This window comes from Amphiura filiformis, chromosome 5 (genome assembly GCF_039555335.1).
Source record: "Amphiura filiformis chromosome 5, Afil_fr2py, whole genome shotgun sequence".
NCBI lineage: Eukaryota > Metazoa > Echinodermata > Ophiuroidea > Amphilepidida > Amphiuridae > Amphiura > Amphiura filiformis.
Genome location: NC_092632.1, coordinates 73,206,729 through 73,232,208, shown reverse-complemented (window position 1 = coordinate 73,232,208; position 25,480 = coordinate 73,206,729). Strand labels below are relative to the sequence as shown.

Here is a 25,480-nt window from a genome sequence, read left to right as displayed (position 1 = left end):
TTTTAAAGGGTGCAGGCAAGGGGAATTTCAAGAAGAAAAAAAAAAAAAAAATGGGCTAAATAGTACAAAACAGGCATACCATACAAATCTTAAACCCATATTGTAACATTTGAAGGAGGAAGCCCTCAATGTTTTTCAAAATTCTTGTTTTTTACACGATATTAAATGTACTAACATGCCCTGCAAAAATCAAGACTTTCGGTGCAGTAGTTTTGTCAAAATCAAGATTTTGAATAAAACGCAGGAACCATCGTTTTGTTATTACGATGGAAATATTAGTTATCTGAAAAGAGCCGTTCACTGAAATCAAGCAGACCTCGCCTATCTGCTAATTTTTAAAGGTTTGGTGGCTCAAAGAGCTGTTGAGTGTTCACTGAAGACTGCCCCCAGGAGGGTCACTTGTATTTCAAGGTGGACACCATGCTCATGTACAAAAACAAGTAAAAAGGGTTATTTTGCAGCATTGGGCACTAATCTGTACCAGTTTAGGGTGTCAAAAAAGCCAAAAATCAGGAAAAAGGGTATACTTTTCCAAGGAAAATACTTCCTTAGGGTAGCAAAGTTTAATGGCAAAATAAAAAAGGGTGAAATAGGCTATGTTTGGCTTGGAGCGATTGCCGAATAATAGGGTGCAACTCTACTAGTCTTATTACAAGACTGCCCTACCCCAACCCTAAACCCCAGGCGCGTCGCAAGCAGGGCGCCCATGGGCGCTCCACTTTTTTGCAAAGAAAAGAAGAGAAAAGAAGAGAAGAGAAGGGAAGAGAAAAAGAAAGGGGAAAAAGGAGAAAAAAGAGAAGAGCAAAGGGAGAAAAGGAGGAGAGAAAAAAGTTAAATTGAATTAAAACTTATAATAATAGGCCCAATTAAATTAAAACTTATAATAATAGCCTTAGGCCCTAGGCCTATAGGTCTGCACTCATTTTAGGCGGGTCCCGGTTCCAGCACTCCGTGTATACCGCGGGTCATTCATGCTCGTCGGCGAACTTTTCAGGATAAAAACACCCCTATTTTTAGCAATTTCGCGAATGTTTTGCCCTTCTACATTGCCACTCTTTTCGCTAAAACGCGAATAATATTTCTAATATACCCCTTTTGGTGGAAACGTATTAATTAATGTACGGCATCCGCGGTTGTATATGCATCGTATAATTTATGTGAAACGGAATAATGAAACTGAAATTCGTAAATGAATTGAATAATGAAACTACGATGATTTATGTATGTGATTGGTGAATAAAGAGCACCCTTTTTTATTTTCGCCTCTGCTTTAAACATTTGCCAGTTTAGGCCCTATGTTTAACAGAATTTATAGGCCTACAATAATACTAGGGAAAACTACTTCAAGTACTTGTCCACGAAAGGCTTCATGGACCGTCATTTCACAAATTTTCGGCTTTAAATTTCAAACTAAAATTTGCTCACTAATAGTGCTGAAATGGTCCACCAAATCGCTACAATTAATAGGTCTTCATTTTGCACAAGTTTCTTACTTCGGAGGGGGGAACATCCCCCCTCAGACACCCCCTCCATAGTGGACAAGCAAGTGGCAATTTTCGCTTCTCCTTTCGACATTTGCCATGTTATAACACTTATGTTTTAACACAATTTATAGGCCAACAATAATAGGGAAAACTTGTCCACGAAATTCGCGCGAAAGGCTTCAAGGAACGCCCATTTCAAAAAAATTTGGGCTTTTTAAACTAAAGTTTTACACACTAATAGTGCTAAAATGGTCCAAACATTGCTTCAATTGGGTCTTCATTTTGCAAAAGTTTCTAATTTCTGAGGGGGACACATCCCCCTCAGACACCCCTGCGTCGCGCAAGCGCAACGCGATGGCCGCTTCACGGCCATTTTTGTCCATTCTTTTTCTATGTCATAGTAGGTCCGTCTATAGGGCGCCCTACTTTTATACCCCTTGCTACTGCGGTACGCGCCTGCTAAACCCTGACCCTAAACTCCGTAAACGAGGACTGGACTCAAGTCTAGCAAGTTGCATCCTATTCGGTAATTGTACCTTTGGCTTCTATCAGAACACATCGTAGGGTAAAATATTTTAAAAGAAACATCAAACTTACTACCGGTACTACTATTAAACAAAAACCTGAACATGAATTTTTACTTTCTTAGTGTTAAAAAAATGGCAAAATACTTGTTTAGGGTATGTTTTGCACACGCTGAGTAATACTCGTTTAGAGTGTGTTACTTTTAAGAGTCCATATACAATACATAAGCATGGTGTGGTGCCCATCACATAATATATATAAGTGGTCCCCCTGTGGACTGCCCCTTGTGAACAGACAACACGTAGACCTCGCTTAAATCTGCTATATTAAAAGTTTGTTTCCCATTGTAAAAGCCTATCCCACAATCAGCATACCAACATTCATACATACATACATTCAGTGGTGAAGCCAGGGGAAAAGGGACAGTTCCCCTCTGTGAGGAGTCTTGCCCCCCCAGTGGGATGCTGGCCACCCTGATATTTATGATTTTTGCCTTTTGTTGTTCTTTTTTAAAAGCCCATTGTTTACCATTTTCGTCAAAGTTTGCCCCCTCAAATGTTGGCTTCCCCCTTGCCCCCCTTTTGCTCACCCTCTGAAACAGTGCTGGCTATGCCACTGCGTACATTCTCACTTGGGTCTACAACTCATTATGGATGGGAAGCATAATCTGACCGTACAAACGCTTTTCTCAAATGCACAGTACAAAAATACATCAAGGTCTATTGCAGATTGAAGAGATGTGATACTCCATGTTATTATGAACTTTTGAAACCCAGAAAATGACTTTTTTTTTTAAATTCTCTGTGTCCGACGATTTTTTTTCAGTGGAATAATTCAGGGATCCCCATGGGTTCGGGGAATGTACTTAAATGTTACATACTATGTCCAAATATAACAAGCCCCATCATTTCCCCACATTTCCGAGGATAGATAAATCACTGTACAGTGGTGCGGTACTTTTAAAGTATTCCATCATTCTATGCTTATTTCATAATATGAATCATGATACATTTATTTTGTTATGCTCTACTGCAGACATTCATCATAGACTACATGTATATTATTATGTTTCATTGGTTGTTTGTTTGTTTGTTTAAAACCAGAAATACTCACTTCACTGGTTTAAAAACGATTTTGTTTTCCTAACCATGGTTTACCAAAATCCGGGACCAAAATACTAGTTTGTTCCCTAAGTGACTTACATACATGTAATGCTTCCTTTCAGCTACCATATTATCCCCTCGTTACAATCTTTCCCCCATCCTCGTTCTGCGACAGACTTATGCTTGTTGTGCATTGCGTAATGCGTGACTGGTGCACACTTACTTGAATTTATGTGAGCATGAGTTATTTGGAACTTTATTTGACGCATGCTGTAATAAAGACCCAAATAATAATTTTTTGCCAATTATAAGACAAACAAACTTCAACTTCATCTCTTTTTTATCATCAATTGGACACAAATAAATTTTCAGCAAGCTGAAAATGGTGGGGTGGGTGGGGGGGGAGGGGGAGCAAGTGAATGTTTGCAAACATTTTGATTACTTTTCCCGGGACTTTTCCTCAAGGATGCATGCTGTACAAGCCATTAACATTTTAAAGGGGCTCTTTGAGATTTCAGAAAACTTATTATACATGTACCCTCAATTTCAAAATCAGTACTTTCCTGCATTTTAAAATTAACTTAATTCCCATACACCATCCATACATGTAGCAGATAATCTGAACACAGCGTTCGCAATGTGTCTCTTATTTTAAATTTTATTGTTTATTGGCTCAAAATGACTGCTCAGTACGCTCACTGAGTATTTAAATAAGCCAATGTTTTCTCAACAGATATTTTCTTTAAAATCCCACAGAGCTCCTTTAACATTTACATACTACATGTAGCTTTAATAATCAGCATCTAGTTCCAACTACATGTTTCAATTGAGAATCATTGTTAAATCTGTTTGTTTTAGCTGAAGGCCATATTATCAAGTCCTTCCAAAAGAATTACGAGGATGCAGGAAAATACGTCATAAGCTTCAAAATTAAATTCATGACGGTAAGTAAACATCTATTTTATCGGTTTTATCCTAATTATAATCATTCAGGGACTGCCTTTTGAGGAGAGTGAGAGCAATGCTCTCTACTGCTCTCCTTAAGGTGGCACTACACCCCTGGCCAATTTTGTGCCCATTTTTGCATTTTTCTCAAAAATTATAGCGCGTTGGTGACAAGTAAGATATGTATATTAATATAGGGGCAAGGATTACAACTACTCCACTGGAAATTCGGCAACTCAAGGCAAGTACATGTAGTTATTGATTTATTGATCAAATATTGGTTTTCCCTCATTTTTGACTGTTCTGCAACTGTTGTCTGTGCTGAAATAAACTTTCCAGTGCAGTAGTTGTAGTCCTTGCCCCTATAATATAAATATCTTACTTGTCACCAATGCGCTATAATTTTTGAGAAAAATGCAAAAATAGGCACAAAATTGGCCAGGGGTGTAGTACCACCTTAAATCTGATATACATGTAGGAGAGTGAATTTTAGCTCTCCTTAGTTGACCATTCTGCCCTTACATTCTATTGTAAATGCTCTAAATAGCTCTCCTTGAAGGCTCCAGAAGAGCTATTTAATGCTGACAGCTCTCCTGCAAATTCCAAAAGACAGTCCCTGAATTTAAAATCAATATTTTAATTGAAATCACCGATACATTGTTGTTTAGGCAAAAAAAAAAAAGGTTTGTCTCAAAGCTCACGAGAAATTTAAAACAAATGCGAAATGCGATTTTTTATTTTTTTATTCCGACTTTTTCATGGTATTTTGAGAAAAAAGTCTGATTTTCGCCGATTTTTCTGGAAAAAACTATTAAAAAATATTTTTTTGGAATAAAAAAATTTCGCATTTGTTTTTTGTCAAATCGTGGGATTTTACAAGCGTGCGTAAGCATTGAGACAAACCTTTTTTTTTTTTTTGGCCTTATGTTATTAAATCAATGTATTGTCTTCAGTGATGGATCAAGTCATTCAAGTCAAGTTAGTGGGTGTTGTTGAAATCAATTTGGAATTACTGCCCTAAGAATTGAATTTCTTATGTATATAATTCTGTGCAACATTTCTTTTCAGGCTTTGTCATTTGAGGAGATCTAGAACAATTGCTCTCCATCACTCCCCTCAAATAAAGCTGAGGAGAGCTTTTTATTGCTCGTCTTCCTGTGGTCTAACAATAACCATATACAGTTACAGTAAAATGCTCTCTTAGTGCTCTCCTGTAGCACTCAAGGAGAGCGATTAAAAGCTCCCTTGCAAATTTCAAACGGCAAATCCTAGCTCTATTGTGCATTTTTGATGTGAATGTGTATGGGGTTTCTTTCTAAGGGAAAATGTGGGTATGGGGATACATGTAGTAGTAGTGCAGTAGTTTCTCCAAAAATCTAGAACAAAAGTAAGTGTGATGATTATCCAGAATTGGGCAATTTACACTAATTTGGAACAGAAATAATGGAAAATTGTTCTATTTTTGGGGTCTCTTTTCATCAAATGTTGTATACCGGTACTTTCAGATTTATATAGGTACGTATTTCCTTAAATAGTCACCTCCTCAAATAAACACCCCCACCACTTTTTTCAACCAAGATGTTTCAAAATGCTGATATATTTCCTTACTATCTTGTGTAGTACTAGCTTACCAAGGTGCACACATGGTCACTAATTGCGTCGGTAGTTGGCAAAAATCTGATTGTAAACCAGGAAGAGAACCAGAAATCATTGTTCCTTAAGTTCATAGTTCGTCATTTCAGCGTGAGTTTTAAGCTTACCTAATGATTTTAACGGGAATTATCATTCTTAAAATGACCTCTAATAAACGCCCCCCTTTTGGAAAATGCAACGCCCCGGGGGCGACTATTCGAGTAAGTACGGTACTTTCTGATTTATAATAATGATATGAATGATAATGAATGATTGTTTTGGAAAATGTCCAGTGATCAGGGCTGGAAACAATTTTTGTTTCCCAGGAATATTTTCCATCCGAATAAGCGTCTTCTTTCAGTTCCTCGGAATTCTTCTTCTTTATGCTGTACCTACACTTTGGAACTTGCTTCCTTTGAATCTGTGTTTCAAATAGCTAAAACACCAATAATCAATTATGGAAAGTGTCAATAAATTATCTTGATGTTTTCAAAAAGACTTTAAAAACTTGTCTGTTTAAGGGGGTACTACACCCCTGCCCAATTTTGTGCCTATTTTTGCATTTATCTCAAAAATTATAGCGCATTGGGGACAAGTAAAATATGTATATTATAGGGGCAAGGACTACAATTACTGCACTGAAAATTTTAATTTAGCACAGACAACAGTTGTGGAGTTACAGTCAAAAAGGAGGGAAAACCAATATTTGATCATTAAATCAATAACTACTTGCTTTGAGATGCTGAATTGTCAGCACAGTAGTTGTAGTCCTTGCCCCTATAATATACATATCTTACTTGTCACCAATGTGCTGTAATTTTTTGAGAAAAATGCAAAAATAGGCACAAAATTGGGCAGGGGTGTAGTACCCCCTTAAGATTGACAAAATTTTGACTTCTATGTGACTGTTTTTATAATTGTGTGTTAATTTTTAATTGTTCAATGTTTGCGCCTCGGAATAGGTTGTCTAGAATAGATGGCGTATTATAATGCATTATTATTAGTAGTAGTATTATTATCAGACATATTTCATTTCCTACATGGGTAAGCAAAAATATCCTTTCAAATTCAAATTTCCCTCCCAGATCCTAAAAATTCTTTGGAATGAGTTACCTGGATTCCAGATATTTCTGGGTAAAAAAGGGTTAACAACTTAACATGTTTGTGCCATGTACTAGTTCTCAAACCGTGACGCCTCTCGAACAGCGAGCGGAGCGAGCAGCGAGCGCAGCGAAATTGAGTTGGAAATCATCATACAAGTATCAGAGTACAGCTCAGAAGCCAGTGCTATGCCATACATTTCTACAATGTAGTTTCACTTCCACAACCTGTACAAGTATGGAGTAAGCTTATTTTCACCAAGCATGACTAAGAATGCATTGCCATTCAATATTTACGCCAGCAGGGAATGGGAATTTAAAGGGGGAATATGAATTTTTTGTGGGGTCTTGATGGAGGAATTTGAATTTTTTACTTGAACCATGAGGGGGGATGTTAAATTTTAAATGGAGAAAAGTGGGAAAACAATGGGGGAATCTGACAATTTTGAGCAGACATGAGGGGAATGAAAATTTTTTTGGTCAAAACTCCCACCCCCCTGGTGTAAATATTGAACGGTCCCTTATTAGTATTCATCGTCTAAAATAATAAATTTGTTTCATTGATTTGATTTTTTATAGGTTGACTGCACGAAAGATCCAGTGAAAGAATATTGTGATAAGCCTAAAGTGGAAACTCTGGTTTTCGTATTCAAGTATGTTATATAGTACAACTGAAACAAGGAGCGATTCAAAATAATACGTTCAGCAGGGCTGTCAACTTTTTGGAATTGCTTGGCGTGAGACAGAGGTGTACCGGGATTTGCAGACTCAAATGTTCATTTTGCAATATGATTATTTGAGCCACGGCGCTCGAGAATGGGGGGGTAGGAACAACAAATTATTCATGACGATGCGTGAGATTTTACTCATTTTCCAGTTTTTTGCGTGACATTTACTACCCAGGTGTGAGATTATACTATACTACCTTGGCGTGAGACCGTGAGAAAATGACCCAATGCATGAGACTCACGGCCAATGCGTGAGAGTTGACAGCCCTGACGTTCAGTGGCAGCACCAAACCATTTTTGGGGGGAGGGGGGGCATGGGGGTAAAGTGAATTTCAGGGGGCATCAAAAATCATGAAATTTCCGTAAAATTGCTGTAAAAATGGTACATTTTTTGTTTTTATTGGGGAATAACTGGGGGGACCAAGGTTTCTGACTGGGAGCTGTTTTTCCCACATGCCCCTATCATGCCTGTGACACAGCCACTGAATACGGTCCCTCGTGCTATATTTTTGCAATTTTAACAATGTTATAATCTTATATACTTGACAACCTCCATCATGAATATAAACATGCAGCTTCTTGGGAACTCCTCCGGGAGATAACTGACACCAAATCTGCTCCTGTGGTTAGAGTGAAAGGCAATACATCTGAAGAGCGTCGTGACAACTGGTTTCTACACTTTTCCAACTTACTAGGGAAACCAGAGCAAGACGTAAACCTTGAAGATACGTTCTTTAACAGCAATGTCTCTGACGATCTCCCAATACACACTGGTCCATTTACTATGGAAGAACTGCAAAAAGGTCTGAGCAAGCTCAACAAGTCAAAAACACCTGGTCCTGACAACATACCAGCCATTGTTTGGAAAAACCCACTCTTCCATCAGCAACTGCTTGATTTCTGTAATGAAACCATGAAGGAAATAAGCCAAAAGCCTTGTCAAGATCCACAATTATACCTCTCCGAAGAAAGGGATCTTTCACAACCATCAAATTATAGAGGTATCACACTGTCAGCACTTGCTGCCAAGCTGTATAACACTATGCTGCTCAACAGGATTTCTCCTCATCTAGATCCTATTCTCAGACGTAACCAAAATGGTTTTCGCAAGGGTAGATCAACCACACCACAGATTCTAGCCCTTAGAAGGATAATAGAAGAGCTTAAAATCTCAAAGAAGCAGGCATATATTGTGTTTGTTGACTTCTCAAAAGCTTTCGACAGTGTTAACCGGAAGGCCATGCTGCATATTCTTCGTAATTATGGGATCCCTCAGGAGATTGTGAATGCTATTGCAATAATGTATGATAATCCTTCAAGTTTTGTACAAACAGGTGATGGACCAACTGAAGAGTTTCTCTCTACTGCTGGAATCCTGCAGGGTGACACCTTGGCCCCTTACCTTTTTGTGATAGTGGTAGACTATCTCCTCAGACAGTCGATAGACACTGACAAGTCCAAAGGGATTGACATCATGCCCAATAAGACGAGCAGAGAGAAGAACAAGTATTTAACCGATCTTGACTACGCAGATGACATCGCTTTAACAGCTACGTTATCACAAGATGCCCAAGATCTTCTGTCATCTTTAGAAGATGCTTCCGCCAAAGTTGGCCTCTTTCTCAATTCCAAGAAGACAGAATATATGTGTATTAATGGAGATAAGAACCCAACTCCAATCCTTTCTCGGGATGGCACACAACTCAAGGAGGTGTCGGACTTTAAATATCTTGGTTCATTTGTTGCCGACAGCAAGAAAGACTTTCTGACTCGCAAAGCTCAAGCATGGAAAGCTTGCAACAAACTGCACACCATCTGGCAGTCCAACATATCAAGAAATACCAAGCTTGCCTTCTTTAGAGCCTGCATAGAGAGTATCCTCTTATATGGAAGTGAGACCTGGACAATGAAGAAAGATCTTCAGGACCGTCTTGATGGTACCTACACCCGGCTGTTGATGAGGGTTGAAATATATCCTGGCGTGAACATAAAACCAAAGCAGAGATCTATGATGGTGTTCCACAGGTGTCCTCCATCGGTGATGAACAGCGAGCCAGATTTGCAGGCCACTGCTACCGTGCAAAAAGACCAAATAATTTCAGATGTCATCTGTATGAGGCTTCCACGAACATGTAGAGGAAGAAGACCATTCAACTACATCGACTGTGTGGCAAGGGCGTCAATCAAGAAATTAATGACCTCCCAAATCTGATGGCTGATAGAGATTCCTGGAAAAGAATTGTAAACTCTTTCTCGGATGCGTCCGCAAGATAGATAGAATCTTATATTTATGGAGTAATTCAATTTAGTTGACTAACCCAGTCTATTGCATTGGAAATTGATGCCAGTGTCTTATCAAAATGAATGGTTGCATTTTTTGAAAGCAATTAAAGCATCAATTTGTAATATAATACAGCTAAAATCCATTTCTCAACACATTGCTGCTCATCTCAGTTTTTCTTGATATTAGTCTCATATATACAATGATAACAATATGGGAAATGCACGTACATGTAAGATATGATTGGGCTATAGAATGACGAGTTGTCTATATCAGTACTTTGCTCTCTGAAGAGTACAGTTCTCTTTGAACCGAATAAAGATGACTGTTTTGTATAAAAATTAGGTGTATAAGGTTATAGATAAATATAGGGTATTTGGTTTATGGTATGTTGAATTCATTTATTCATTCATTCATTCATTCATTCACTCATTTAGTCATTTATTTTCCATCACTAAAAACACAGAAACGAGTTATACAAATAATTATGATGGAGGAGATGCAACAAAAGGCAAAAGCCTGAAATTGCATTGCATCCTCTCCAATAACCAAGGCATACACAACATACAGGGTGTATCAAAATTATTGGTACCCATCCGCTTTGTCGTCCAATGAAATGCCTGCTTCTTTCAAATCCAACATTAGATCCTCTTGAAATGACCACAATTTATAGTTTTATGACCTTTTGTTACATAAATCTACAGATAAGGCGGACATTGTGCTACATTTTGATGGGGCAGTCTTGTCCATTGTCACTGGATATTAATGGGTACCAATCATTTTGATACACCCTGTATACGAGACAAGTACTATACCCTATTCCAGAAAAATACAGCACTAATTTTTTTGAATTAAAAAATATTATCCTGTTTTGCCAAATGAAATCCTAATCCTTTATTTAGTCCTAACTGGCAATGGAAGTTAAATTTAAATAAACTCAACCCAGAAAGTATCAAAACGATTATAGATGGTCAGATATATCGAGAACTGAAATATATAGCAAAAACTTATTTAATGTATATAAAGCGCAGCTTTCTCCTGCGCATTTTGATACCTCTTTTGTTGCTCTGCGATATCATTTGGTCGAGTTATGGGCGCTTGAGTGGCTTCAAGTCGGATTTTGAAAGTTGCACTTACTCATTTGAATTTGGCGAACAAAAGCAGTGGTCATTTATTGGTCACAGTACAACGCATTTGGCTTGAATAGGACCTTTAAAATCCGACTTGAAGCCACTCAAGCGCCCATAACTCGACCAATGATATCGCAACAAAAGAGGTATCAAGATGCTCAAGAAAAAGCTGCGCTTTATATACATTAAATAAGTTTTTGCTATATATTTCAGTTCCCGATATATCTGACCATCTATATAATCGTTTCGATACTTTCTGGGTTGAGTTTATTTGGTTAATTTTTGGAAATAAGGGCCAAAAAGTTATGCATTCTAACTTTTGGAAAACACATTTTCTAATATTTTCCAGAACCAATTATCAAAAATAACATAAAATATTAAAATTTTGAGCTCACTCTCAGCCTATAATCAAGATTTTGAATGCTTAGACTTGTGCCCAGTCTTAGAATTTTGTGATTTCAATTGTAAGAAAACATGCAAAATTGCATGTTTTTTGGCCCATTTCCCCTCAAATTGTCCAAATATTAAAATTCGACTTTTATTGTCAGTTAGGAACTAACTAAATGATCAGGATTTAGCTATGTTTCATTTGACAAAACAAGATAATATTTTTTTAATTCCAAAAAATTAGTGCTGTATTTTTCTGGAATGGGGAGTAGTATATTACTATTCCACAATTGCTGTGGTCTTATGATCAAGAATACTAATATACACTTTTTTACAGAATATGTAGTTGTCAATTAACATGATTTAATTAGCAAAAGAGAAACAAATATGAACGAACTATATTGAGTATAAGTTAAGGGCAATTATTAATTTGATTTACCAGAGGAAATTGTAAATGATAATCATTTTTAGTTAATACTTTTCTCCTGGAGGAAAGTAGGTGACATTTCTGACCATCTTGATGCAGGCAAATTCAGTTTTTGGTAAATAAATTACAGTTTCATCAGAAGAACACACAATTTATGCTCAACAGTTTCATAAAATGAAGAGGATAAGATAATTAATTTTGCTTGATCCAATGTCATGCATAATTTTGATTGATTGTGTCGTTACAGAGATGACTATGTCTTGGATGAGATGCCCATGGATATACTGTATAGCTTGGATTCCATTGTCGCCAATGTGCTTCAGTAAGTGCACCTTGTAATACTTGTATACGCTGTCAAAGTGACGTAATAATTGGATTAACTACCATAGCAATAGGGCAAAACAATTTTTCAATGTATTGCACTGCACTACAAGCAGGTTGTAGTACTCATCACCTGTGGATGTCTGCAATCATAGATTGAATACAATAACGCTCCTTTCAAATATACTAATCTTACGGGTGCGAGTGATCAGCTTGATATGGTTCAATGCCGGGGTTCAATGCAGAGGTACCATGTGAACGTACCAGTGAAGTGCGATATATTCAAAAATTGTTTTACCCTATTGATGTGGTAGTTAATCCGATTATTACATCACTTGATGCTGGTCTTAGGCAGGATTTGAAGGTTTGGGTGTGTATATTCAAAAACCTGGGTGTGTAAATTTAAGATTTGTGCAAAAGCTAAGTATAGATCATATGGGCAAAAACTGGGTGTGTATTTACAAAGTTAGGTGTGTAAAACACTCCGTACACGGCTCGCTGCTTAAGCCCTTGTTTCGACAGCGAATATACATGTAGAGGCTTTTTATTGATGACATATCAAAATAAAAGTGGAAAGTGAAATAGAGTTTGGAATTTGAAGGCGGCAAAGATTATTTATGTTACTCACTTTTTCTGTTTGCCTCTGTCTCTTTCGCTCTGTCCCTCCCTCCTCCTATTATCAAAAGGTACCTTAAAGAGGAAGCTCCGCAAGCGCAAGACATTCTTCTCGGGTGAACCAAACCTGCCTGGTTATCATATGAATCAGTGACGAGGTTATCTCTGAATTTGACAGGTGTTCATTGATGCAATAACATTAAAACATCAATTAGCACCTGTCAAAGATAATCTTGTCACTGATTAATTTGATAACAAGGCAGGTTTGGTTCACCCCAGAAGAACTGCTCTGGCGGGGCTTCTTCTTTAAGGGTCCCTTTTAACTCTTTGAAAGTATTGAGATTTTAACTTTACTTTATCCTTTTACCTCGTCAGCCTAGCATTGCTAATGGAAGTACCCACTGTGCATACAGCTATGGAATTAGCATCTCTAAAACTAAGAGCTATTGAAACAAAGAAGAATGTCATCTTTGGCAAAATTATGGCCATTGGAACTCCAAGTAAGTTTGTTAAAAGGGGGTTTATGTGTGTTGGGGTGGAAGTGGGGGGAGTATTATGTGAGTACACCCCATTGATGCACATGTGTATAGGGGGGTGTGTACACTGTAGGAGTCTGGGAATATTAAATTATATCGTAAAAACACAAGTTATAATTGATTATGATGGCTCACAGGAAAGTGACTGACAAAATTATGAATATTACAACACCAATAAATTGTGACTGGTTTATAACATACCTTGTGAAAAGTGACAGCTATTATGTATAATCTTTATTTCAGAGGACAGGGCATTCATGGAAGGAGTGTTTGCTTACAGTTTTATGTACCAATTTGCAATGACTACTAGCAGAATGGACAATATACTAGGAATTGAGTAAGAGTCTCTCATCTCTAATATCGATATTTACACCAGGAGTACATTTTTAGCTTAAAAAATCAATTTTTTAGTCTAAAATTGGCCTAATATTTGGGAAATGATAACCAATAAACAATACAAATGTTCCTACACAATAATTGTGTAGGAACATTTTTATTTTTAATGTTTGGATATTGGCCTCGTGTTTTGAATCATTTCCCAAATATTAGGACAATTTTAGACTAAAAATTGACTTTTTTTATCTAAAAATTGTATAAATTCATATTTTATGCCTTATTTGGACAATAATTCAAACAATAAAGTCAGTATCCAATAAATGAAAAAGCTGTTCCTGGAATGTGGTGTCTACAGTGTACAAAGGCTATATAAAAGGCACTTTAATTTAATGCCCATGTAATACATGTGCGCCGCCATACCAAGACCACCAAGTGATCAGTAGATGTGCTACAATGCTAACAGATAGGAACTTTTCAGACAGCGTATTTCCTTTCCAAAAATGCCTTTTTTTAAACAAATGTTGAATGGCTAAAAGAAGTTGAAGCACTTTTTATTTATGCATTTCTTAAGAGTGCACAGTATCTCAGTCTACAAACATTGTACATATATAACTTAATAGCAGCCCTATTACCGGTACTAATGAATTTTGATTTGAATTTGTTTAATTTCTATCTTCAGGGATGTAACAGAATGGGAAGAAGAAGATGACCGTGTGTGGTACTTTGATTGTGCCAATGCAAAGAATATGGACTGTGATCGTTCCATCTACCATGGACCAATGACTGTACAAAACTTTGCAATCTTTATAAAGACCCTTACACTCCCTACTGTGGTAAGTGCTTTTGATTGATTAAATGCCCTATAAGTGAATCAGTCAGACATATGTTTTATCCTATTCTTTTTACTTTGTCATAACATGTTAATGTTACAGTATATTCCTGCCACTGTATGTTGGGGTGTGTGTGTTTGCCTGCTTGTAGTATGCCCGGGGGCACTCAACTTTGGAAGTGACGGGGATGTGTGGACAGCAGTTCAAACCTAGGGGTCTTTTAGTGAGAGCATAGATAAAAGGGGGTCTTTCCGTGAGACTGGGGAAAATCTTACCAATAAAAGGGGTCATTCAGTGAGACTGGGAAAACTTTTGGGTGAAATTATAAAAATTGGTACAAAATTGAAAAAATTTAAACGGGGTCATTCAGTCAAAAATTTTCCCAATATTTGTGAAAAATGGGGGTCTTTTGGTGACAGGAAAACAAAAAAGGGGGTCATTGGGTGAGAGGGAGTTCAGTAAAACAAAAAAGGGGGTCATTTGGTGAGAGGGAGCTGAAAAATGGGGGTCAATGTGGCCGCACATCCCCGTCACCCATTTAAGTGAGTGCCCCCGTAGTATGCCTGTGTCGAGTGGTGTCCCCAAACTGTGATGCCCCCCCCCCCCATATCTTTCTGTCTTGCGTCACTGTCTCAATGTCAGGAGACTCCAGTCAACTGTCTTGCCTGCCTTACACTAGGATCCAAAACATTCTCATCTAATTGTGCACAGTTCTTTAACCCCAATACATTTGTACATTCAGTAAATGACCTTTGAAAATTTGGGTACAAAAAACTCATACTCTGCAACTTGAGGTCAATTGTTGCACTATAATTGTTTAATTGAGGTTATTGGACTATGCCATTGGGATGAGGCCATTGTGGTCCATAGTGTTAGGATGGGGGATATGTTAGGGCAGGTCTTGCTGGTTTTCTGCTCACATGCGTTTGGAATCCAGTGCACCAGTTTAGAGCTTTAGATGCAGGTTCAGTCTTGTTTCTATAGCAGTGACCAGCAAACTGTGTCCTTTGTTTTCTGAAGCTTTGGACAGTGGCGTAGATTTCTGTTTGACATTGGGGGGATGGGGTTGGAAAAATTCCTTGAAGTATAGAGGCCCTGCATGAAATTATCGATTGGCTCCAAACAAAGGATTTGAGCTGGTGTCCTTCACTGTAGTTATGGCGGAGTGCAGTCCATTCAATCAAATGTTGTCATCAACAATTTGATCGTATAGCTCTGTATTTGTCACATGCTGTATCCAGTGGATGTTGTACATTGAACTCACCAGTAACATCAGCATATATACTCAGCATATAACAGCCATATAGCAACATATATGTGATGCGATCAAGCAAAATCAGTCGGAACTCGGAAATATTGATTTTGAGATATAGCGAAACAAAAGAACTATTTCTTTTGTTTCCTTTTGTTTTGGAAACTCTTTTATTACTCATATCTTTGGAACTGGTTGTTCAATTTCAATGGGGTTTTCTGCTAAAACTATCATATAAGAAACTGAAAATTTAACATTTCTGAGTTACGACTGATTTTGCTTGATCACATCACATATGAGCACATATAGGAGCAGACAATTTAAGGGGGTGGGCGATGGGGGATTGCAAAGTATTTCCTGTGCACTGCTGGGGGATGAGCTAATATGGTGTTCTTGTCACCAGAATTTGGCAACAAATAAAGTAAATTTTGCTCTTGATTTGGTGTGGGCTGTATTTTACAATTGATCAATTTTGACCAGGCAATTTTATCCTTTCCAACTCAGTAATGCATTTTTGAAAAGCGGAGGCAGTGGAAACATATAGGCCTTGTATAAATATATAAATCGGTGTTTAATGACACCTTTCTAAACGTAGTTTTGCAACACAAATCCAAGTCAAAAATAGCATATTAGCTTTTTTGTGATATAGTGATAGTTACTACACTTTCATCCAACCCTGAGGTTCCAGCATAAGTTCATCAAATCCTTTCTGGTGGCTATTTCCATATACGTAATGCTATGGGGATGAACAAGTAATATTTGTATTTTGCTTTTGCACATTTTCAACAAGTGCAACTTATGTACTGAGGGCCTGTTGGTCTGATGATAAAGATGTACATCCCCGGAGTACACCCACCAGTGTTCGATTTACCTGGACTCGCATCGCAAAATGCGAGTCATTTTTTACAAACTGCTACTCAACTACACAGACCAGTAGCAAAAATGCGATCCCAAAAATTGGGGAAAAATGCCTACTTGCGATCGTGAACCACGCTGATATACCATCATTTGCAAGTTGCCATTTGTCGAAGTCAAAAATGTTTCCATAAATTCTATTTCCAAGAAAATAATCCACAAAAATATGACTCAAAAGTCCCTAAAATCGTGATGTTTACGCCATTAAACTAAATACAGTATCCTCCCTTGTATGCAAATTTATTTCCATGACGTGTTGTGTTACAAACTTCCATGTATTGCCAGATAACTAAAAACGTGCATATTAATTTTATGACGTCATAGAAGTAGCACTGTTTATATGGTGTATAGTTCAGTGGTGAGATGGAAATATCGTGTGTCCTTGGGCTTGGTGACAATCTTCCAAAATTATACTGTTATACAAGATTTTTAGGATTTCATAGATTCCTCACATTATTTTAATGCTTCAGCTAATAAATTAGTGAGTTTCCTCTACTCAAAAATGTAGGACTTCTCTTGATTACTGAAGGAAAATTTGCGTTTAGAAAGGGCACACGATAATCAGCTTAGGAAGTTTAGGTGCCGAATTTTGAACCACATTCGGTCTGCAACACTGCAGTTGCATAACATTTTTTTAAACATTGAGTACTGGGATTGAGTAATCTGTGAGAAGATAAGAAAGTACAAAAAATCGATAAAATATGGTGAAAACAAACTGCTACTCAAAATTTTGGAATTGCTACTCAAATCTGAAAGTGAGTAGCAATTTTTGCTACACAAAAAAATAGATGAAAATCGAACACTGACACCCACAATATAACAATGTAATGTAATGCATCCTTTTTTCTAACAATTCCTAAACATATGTTGTGTTGTTCCTATTTAGTATTTTTTGGTTGTATGATCAAAATCATGGTTCGGACAATGAATCTATTGTTATTGTATAAATTGAATGGGAATATGACAACATGAACAAAACCTGCCATGCATTTTTCATTAAAATGGTGCAAATAGTATTGACAGCCATGATTCAATCCATTCTTTTCTGGTGACTGTTAAATGTGGGGGGGCACTTGTATATATTTGCACACATGCCATGTGCCTATCAATAGACACCTTTTTTACAGCAAATCTGCCACCCAATGACTCCCTTTTATATTCATCAGCTTACACCCAATGACCCCCTTTTTTTAGAAATTTACACCAAATCTGAAAAACAAAATTAAGCGCTTCACACGCATTTCAATTTTTTATACACTTTTGTAGCAATTTTTGCTTCAAAATGAGGGATTTTTCACAAAATTTTGCAGTTTTGACCAGAAAGTATTTATTCACGATTAATGACACCCAAATTTTAGTGTTTCCACACATAATGATCCATATTTTCTTGGAGTCGTCACTGAATGACCCCCTTTTTTCAACATAAATTGCCACTGATATATACCGGGTGTCTTACTCCGGTAGGCACAGGTATGTCACTTTCATATTCGTGTGCCCCCCAGCTTCAATGCCTATTTATCTGATGTTATTGGGATGAGTGAATGTTATTTATTTGTTTTTACAAATTTTCAAGAATTGCAGCTCATGAACTGATGATAAAGATTTACACACACGAAAAAAAAAAGCAAATATTCTTGACAGTCGTGTTCGACAGAAAGAGCCAAACAAATGTGACACTTATATCTCCTTCACTAAGTATAAATACACTGCATTACAGATCTTATAATGTAAAGTGTGTAGTTGCGATGGTTTAATATTTTGTTATTGTGTGAGCCTGCATGCATCAACCTGATTATCTTTGAGCAAATGCATTTGAAGTACTACTGTAAACACATCACAGACTCGGATATGATATTTGTCACTAAAATGAATTTTAAATTTGACCGAAAGAAGTGCTCACTTTCTCTTATATTTTATATAAACATCTAAAAAAAAAGTAACTAACCCCCTTAAATAATGGCCATTATTCAAAAGTGGGCGATTGTATTACAAATCTGTAAAATGCGTTGGAAGCAGAATTTATTTCTGCACATTTTGACATCTCATTTTTAGCAATTGTCTAAATATTAACGTCACATCGTAAATTTAAATCAATGTAACCCAAGATTTGAAAGTTGCAGTGTATTGATTTTGTATTCAATATAATGGAAGGAAATCTGTGTAATGATATCTGAGTGTTTTTGTATTGTATGTAAGTGCAACTTTCAAATCTGGACCTCACTACATTAAATTAACCGGTGTTTTATTGTTTTCTGGGCTATCGTATCAAATGAGGTGTCAAAATTTGCAGAAATAAATTCTGCTTCCAGCACATTTTATAGATTTGTAATACAATAGTCCCTATTTGAATAATGGCCATTTATTAAGGGGGTTAGTTACTTTTTTTGAGATGTTTATTTCCTGCTACATGAAAATGCACCATGAAATATTCATGAACAGCAAAAAGTGTTGCATTGTGAACAAGCAAAATGAGTTGGATGTCGCTAATATTGATTTTAATAGTATTCAACTTTCTTTGTATTTTATTCTGAGCAACACTTGTATAATGGCCATATCTCTGGGACCGTAAGTCTAATTGTGGTGGGGTTTTCAGCAAAATATAGTTTTGAGAAAGACTCATGTGTTGAATTTGAAAACTGAATTTTGATTTTGATCGACATCAGACTCATTTAGCTTTATCGCATCGCATATTGTAACCTTTAAAATGAAATAAGAGTAATAAATTTAGAAATTAAACTTAGAAATTGATTCACTCCTGCAATATATTGTTTTGATTGACTGTGGAACATCTGTGTGATTCCGGATATATTTGGTATCCCTTGGACAAGTAACAAAGAAAAACAGTATGGAACATGTGTGGTGCGATTCTTATTATTATCCCTTGTAAAAACAAAAATTGTGAAAAAAATGCTTGCATTGCATATAAAAAAGGTGCTAAGCAGATTATTTCATCATTTTGGTCAATGGGCATATTCATTCAAGTCAAATAAGATACATGTATCACTATGGACCACAATGGCCTCATCCGAATGGCATTGTTCAATAACCTCAATTAAACACTCTTAGTGCAAAATTTGACCTCAAGTTGCAGAGTATGAGTTTTTGTACCCAAATTTTCTGAGGTCATTCAATGAATGTACAAATGTATTGGGGTTAAAGAACTGTGCCCTGATAGATGAGCATGTTGTGGATCCTAGTGTATATTATAACAACATAATTCCACTTGATGGGTTTTTTTTTTTGATGCATTAGCCTTGGGTATAAATTGGACTCAATTGTAAATCATATATTCTCCTGTAGTCATTTTGTGCTCTGTGATATTCTATTCAAACTGTATGCCCCATGCAAATCTTCAATTTACTGCATTATTCTCTTGTGGTTGAACGGTTGTGAGGCTGTAGAATTTCAAATTACTACCCACATGCTTGCAGATGTTTTGAGAGCTTTCATGAGTTGTACAGTATTGGTGTTTACTTACAAGGATGGCAGAAGGGAGATATGGCTATTATATGCATTTGGCACAATATAATTCAGTGCTAATAGTAATATGGAAATAACAGATTCACATTGATCCATGTCTGAATAATTGATAACCATTAAACCATTATAATTTATGTTATAGATTTGGAATGAGATAAAATTTTATATTTAAAATGCAATTGTGGTAAAAAATTTTTTTTTCTTTCTTTTCTTTTCTTTTCTTTTCTTTCTTTTCTTTTCTTTCTTTCTTTCTTTCTTTCTTTCTTTTTTCTTTCTTTCTTTTTTTCTTTCTTTTTCTTTCTTGCTTTCTTTTCTTTCTTTCTTTCTTTCTTTCTTTCTTTCTTTCTTTCTTTCTTTCTTTCTTTCTTTCTTTCTTTCTTTCTTTTTTTCTTTCTTTCTTTCTTTCTTTTTTTTTTCTTTCTTTCTTTCCTTTCCTTTTTCTTTCTTTCTTTCTTATTTTCTTTCTTTTTTCTTTCTTTCTTTCTTTCTTTCTTTCTTTCTTTCTTTCTTTCTTTCTTTCTTTCTTTCTTTCTTTCTTTCTTTCTTTCTTTCTTTCTTTCTTTCTTTCTTTCTTTCTTTTTGGTGACTTGGTACATTGCATATTACCATCATCATATCAACCTGTTTCATTTCCTACATCCAGTGTGACGATAGTAATTTTGCTGAAAAGCTGCCCAAACCTTTACACGAGATGTTAGGTCTGCCTGTATCCTATTTGATCACAACAGAAGAAGACTTGGAAGAACACAGACAAGTATATGAGAAGATTGCCAAAGTATACAAAGGCAACCTTGTGTTTGCTATCAATACAACGTAAGTCTCTAGATAATATCAGTAACAGTGGCGTAACTAGGGGCGGGGGGAAATGTGCTCCAGGTGCCACCCTTGGGGAGCAGACACAGACAAGTATATGAGAAGATTGCCAAAGTATACAAAGGCAACCTAGTGTTTGCCATCAACACAACGTAAGTCTCTAGATCAGGGGTCCATGAAATAGCGGCGCTGGCCACTTGTGGCTCGCCGTGAGCTTCAGTGGTGCTTGGCGCGCGTTTGGATTTTTAAAAAAATTAATTCCCATGTTCTCCTTGTAAAGACAGGCTAAAATAGTACAAAATGTTGCACCAAATGGCGTCATTTGCACCTCAAATTTTAAAAAATCAATAGCTTCAAAGGGGTCACCCCCTCTGACTCCCCCCGGCGGTGCTAAAGCACCGCGATGGCTCCTTCGCGAGTGGCGCTTTGCATTTTTCTTTTATTTCATGTGGCGCTTCAACAAATCTATTTGAGGAAGCCTGCTCTAGATAATATCAGTAAATATATTCTTAATCAGCAGTGGTGGCACCATGAGGAGGGCCAAATGCCCCCAGACAGAACTGGCGCCCCCTTCTGATGCCAACCCATTGGGCTGTAGATCACAAAATGCCCCTTTAATATTCACAATTATATACTTAAAGTATATCTATTATTGTTGTATTTTATTATTAGAATTTATATTTATTTACTTAAATTACTTTTTTTTTTCATTATATATAATTTCTAATTTGTTTTGTAGGAAACCAGGTGAGACATCAGACCTGTGTCCTCGACCACCACCCTGTGTTTCCATTAAACCCCCAGGTGTAAGTACTTGCCAATTATGATGTGATATTCAAATGTAAACCTTAACTTTGTGGCCTACTCCCATTCCCAGAAAAGTACAGCACTAATGTTTAGGGATTAATATAATATATTATCAAGTTCTGCCAAATGAAACATATCTCATTCCTCATCATTCATTTAGTACTAACTAGAGATAAAAGAAAATGTTCACTATTTAACTAATTTTCTTTTTAAAAAGAGCCAAAAGCATGCATTTTCGGCATGTTTTCTGACAATCGAGTCACAAAAATCATAGACTTGGAACAAGTCTAAGCACTCAAAATTTTGAGTATATGCCGAAATTTTGCTTGAATTTTCACTTTTCTGTGTTACTTTAATAATTAAATATGATTTGGTTATAAGAATGAAACATGCCTTTTCCAAAAATTAGAATGCATAAATTGAAATCAGACTTCATACAAATCTTTAGTCTTGATTGTCACAGCATGTGAAAAACACCCTAAAAATGTAAGTATTTTTGCCAGTTAGTACTAACTGAATAATTAGGATTGAGCCGTGTTTCATTTGAAGTTGATAATATTTTTTTTTAATCTCAAAAAATTAGTGCTGTATTTTTCTGGAATGGGAAGGCTAGTCATATGAACCATTTGAGTCATTTTGATAGGGGGGCATTTTTGTGTTTTGATGAAAAACAAACTGCTTAAACACAAATGAGTTATGTTTAATGCAGTTTTCATTCAAACACAGTTATATTCATTGAAAGCGATTAATGTTGGATAAATACACACATTGAGGTGTATTGAGTGAAAGAAAGTTGAATACTAAATGAGGATAACCAGAGGTCCATGCAAAAAGGGGTATAATTACCATCAAAATTGAAAATTGGTTAACAATTGGATACTAGCAACAACATACCTACAATTATTTCATAGACATTTCAAATGATTACTCCTCATTCATGATAAGCCGTTTTGAAATTGACCTGTACTGCACATCCAACACAGCCGTTCATGCTCATGGCGGCCATCTTGGATGCGCAAGGAAAGGAGTATTCCCACAAATGGGTTGTGCGCAGGCAGTGTTCCAGCATTTAAGGCAAATTAAAAATATTCTGTGAAAAACAGAATTGTTGGTTGGTATGTTTGTTTTAAGCATGGAATTGGGTGTAGTTAAGGGCATATCTTTTGTCTCCAACAGGAAAAGACTTCATGTAGCATGCAAGACAACAATGATGAGTACACAGAAAAATATGGCAAACAACCTGTAAGATTATGCACAAAATAATAATCATCACTGGAATTCTCTCATCTTTGTGTTGCCTATAACACCAATCACTATTAAGTCCATGTAACACTCTTCCCTAATATTGAATCATGTTTCTCAATCAATCGGTCTATTGACCCATTCCATTTAAAATCCACACCCCCCTGTGGAAGATTTTGGAAATATGTTCCACAGAGGGAGTATGAATTTTAAATGGAGCTCCATTTGAAACTCACCATCCGTCTGTGGAAGATTCAGGTGGAATCTTTCTCAGAGGATGTATGGAATTCAAATGGAGCTGCCTAATGTGCCAATTCAAGTGAAATTCATACTCCCCTGATGAAGATATTTCCAAAATCCTCCACAGGGGTAGTGTGGATTTCAACTGGAATAGCCCATTTCATCATTAAATAGATTCTACATGTAAATGTGTTGAGCAAAATCATGTAGTGGTTTCAGGGTTGCCCACAATTTCCAGCCCAAATCCTGCATTGATTTCACCAAAAAATCTTTTTTTTTTTAAATCTCTAATTTTTTCTATTAACTATTGGTTTCTATGTGCTCGGAAATGATTTAAAGAAACATGAGGAAAATTTTCTGAAAGCCGGCCAATTAGGCTGCCAAATTGCCGGGATTGGTAACCCTAATCATGTTTTTCTGTTTAAATCTTGAAAATCGCCTAATTTTCAATATTCTTTATTTTAACATTTCCTATAATTTAGTTTGTTCTGCTTATAATTGGCCAAAAAAGTGAGACTCATAATATTGTGTCTTGATATAGAACGGCAAGCACGCACTTAGGTGCAGCTCTTGGGCTAGTTGCATGTTACATAATGTGTGACTGGCACTCCCTTATGTGAATTTACGCGAGCAGAGGACATTATTGACATGGGCAGTAACAAAAACAAATAATTTTCACCAGCCAAACAAACAGTAACATAATTCAAATAATTATACTTTAAAAAGTCTAGTGTTCCCTGTCAACATCATTAACTGTTGGTGCACAAATTATACACTGAAACATCATGTAACTGTCAATGTCATATATGTGTTTCTAACCTTCCTAATCTGTTGTTGTAGTGACAGTTATTCTTACATCTTCTGTATACAAAATGTAATGTTATCAGTAGTTTCACCGGGAAATAAACATATTGATTTAGAAATGCCCCATTATTCTGAAGTCTTGCTGAATATTGTATTTCGCAAAGGGAAACCATAACAAGCAACAAGGTTTCCTCGGGTGTACTGTCGGATTGAAAAGGTTTTCGAGCTGTTGCCAGTTGAGACTGACTTCTTCAAAGGTTGTCAACTTTCTTCAGGCCCCTGACTTCATCAGGACTGAAGAAGTCGGAGTCACACATGACGAAAGCTCAATAAACTATTCAATTTGACGGTGCACCCGTTGAAACCTTGTTTCTTGTAATTATGTAGTATGTATTTATGCAAAATATAATATTATCAATAGTTTTACTAGGAAATAAACATTGATTTAGAAATACCGTATTTATATTGATCAACTTTAACCCTATGAGAACTACCTGCCGATTGGCCAAAAAGAAGTTTTCATTATCAATTGGCCCAATCAGCAACATTGTTAGAATAATTTCACCATGCAAAAATATTGGGGTAAATTATTTGCAAAGTTCTATTCTGATTGGTGATTAAAGTGAAAATATCATGTAATTGACCAATCAGAAGCAATGTTAGATCGGCAGGTAGTGCTCAGAGGGTTAAAATCACAAAGCTCATATATAACTGGTTAGAATCATTCACAGACCATGTGGTATGTTATATATTACAGAAACACCCTATGGGGCTGAGCAAACCATTTAACTTAGTTAACATGGATGAGCTTGTTCGAGACTGGTTGGAAGACTACTACTTTGACCCAGCAGAGCTGCTTGAAGATGATGATGACCATTCTTTTGGGCCAGAGACACCAGGTAAGTAATTGGGCTATTCCAGGTGAAATCACTACGCCCTCTATGGAAGTCATGACATTAGCCTCCCACACAGGGGGTGTAGATTTCAAATGGGAGTCACCCATTCAGATAACTCCATTTGAAATACACACTCCCTGTGTGGGAGATTTAAGGTCATGTCTTCCATAGGGGGTGTAAGGATTTCAACTGGAATAGACCATTTTGAAATAGTAAGTTTCTTAAAATGTAACAGGTGCAGAGTCAAACAGTGAAGCCTCTCCTTTATCTTGGAATGTTGAAACTAGTAGAGAGCAAAATTAAATCTATGCAACCCAGTGAGGTGGAACCAAAGAGTACCGACTCTGTCATGTTTGCATGTAGGCAAATAGTGTACCTCCCAATGAGGTCGAACCAAAGAGTACCGACTTTACCTTGTTTGTGTGTCATTCATGGAGGGCAATTAGTGTACCTCCCAATAAGGTGGAACCAAAGAGTACTGACTCTGCCTTGTTTGTGTGTCACTCATGGAGGAAAATAGTGTACCGCTTGATAATTTCAGCCTGTAACTGGCAAACTTCAATTTGCAGGGGGGGCAGCGGGCCCGGCGCCACCCTTAGGGGGGTGCCAAATTGACCAATTCAGCATCAATTCTGCGCCTCCAAGCGATGA

General features: G+C 36.7%; 1 protein-coding gene across 2 annotated transcripts in view; it reads left to right on the top strand.

Moving 5' to 3' along the window:
* Positions 1–25,480, top strand: part of LOC140153678 (thioredoxin domain-containing protein 16-like) — a 47,505-nt gene that overhangs the window by 895 nt on the left and 21,130 nt on the right. The window contains exons 2-11 of one of the 2 annotated variants that reach the window (XM_072176486.1): positions 3,971–4,056; positions 7,369–7,442; positions 11,990–12,064; positions 13,054–13,178; positions 13,458–13,551; positions 14,230–14,383; positions 20,671–20,840; positions 21,580–21,646; positions 22,824–22,889; positions 24,691–24,832. In XM_072176486.1, the coding sequence (XP_072032587.1) occupies positions 3,971–4,056; positions 7,369–7,442; positions 11,990–12,064; positions 13,054–13,178; positions 13,458–13,551; positions 14,230–14,383; positions 20,671–20,840; positions 21,580–21,646; positions 22,824–22,889; positions 24,691–24,832 (1,053 nt within the window). The remainder of the gene's footprint in view (positions 1–3,970; positions 4,057–7,368; positions 7,443–11,989; positions 12,065–13,053; positions 13,179–13,457; positions 13,552–14,229; positions 14,384–20,670; positions 20,841–21,579; positions 21,647–22,823; positions 22,890–24,690; positions 24,833–25,480) is intronic. The other variant, XM_072176487.1, reaches the window with a different exon arrangement.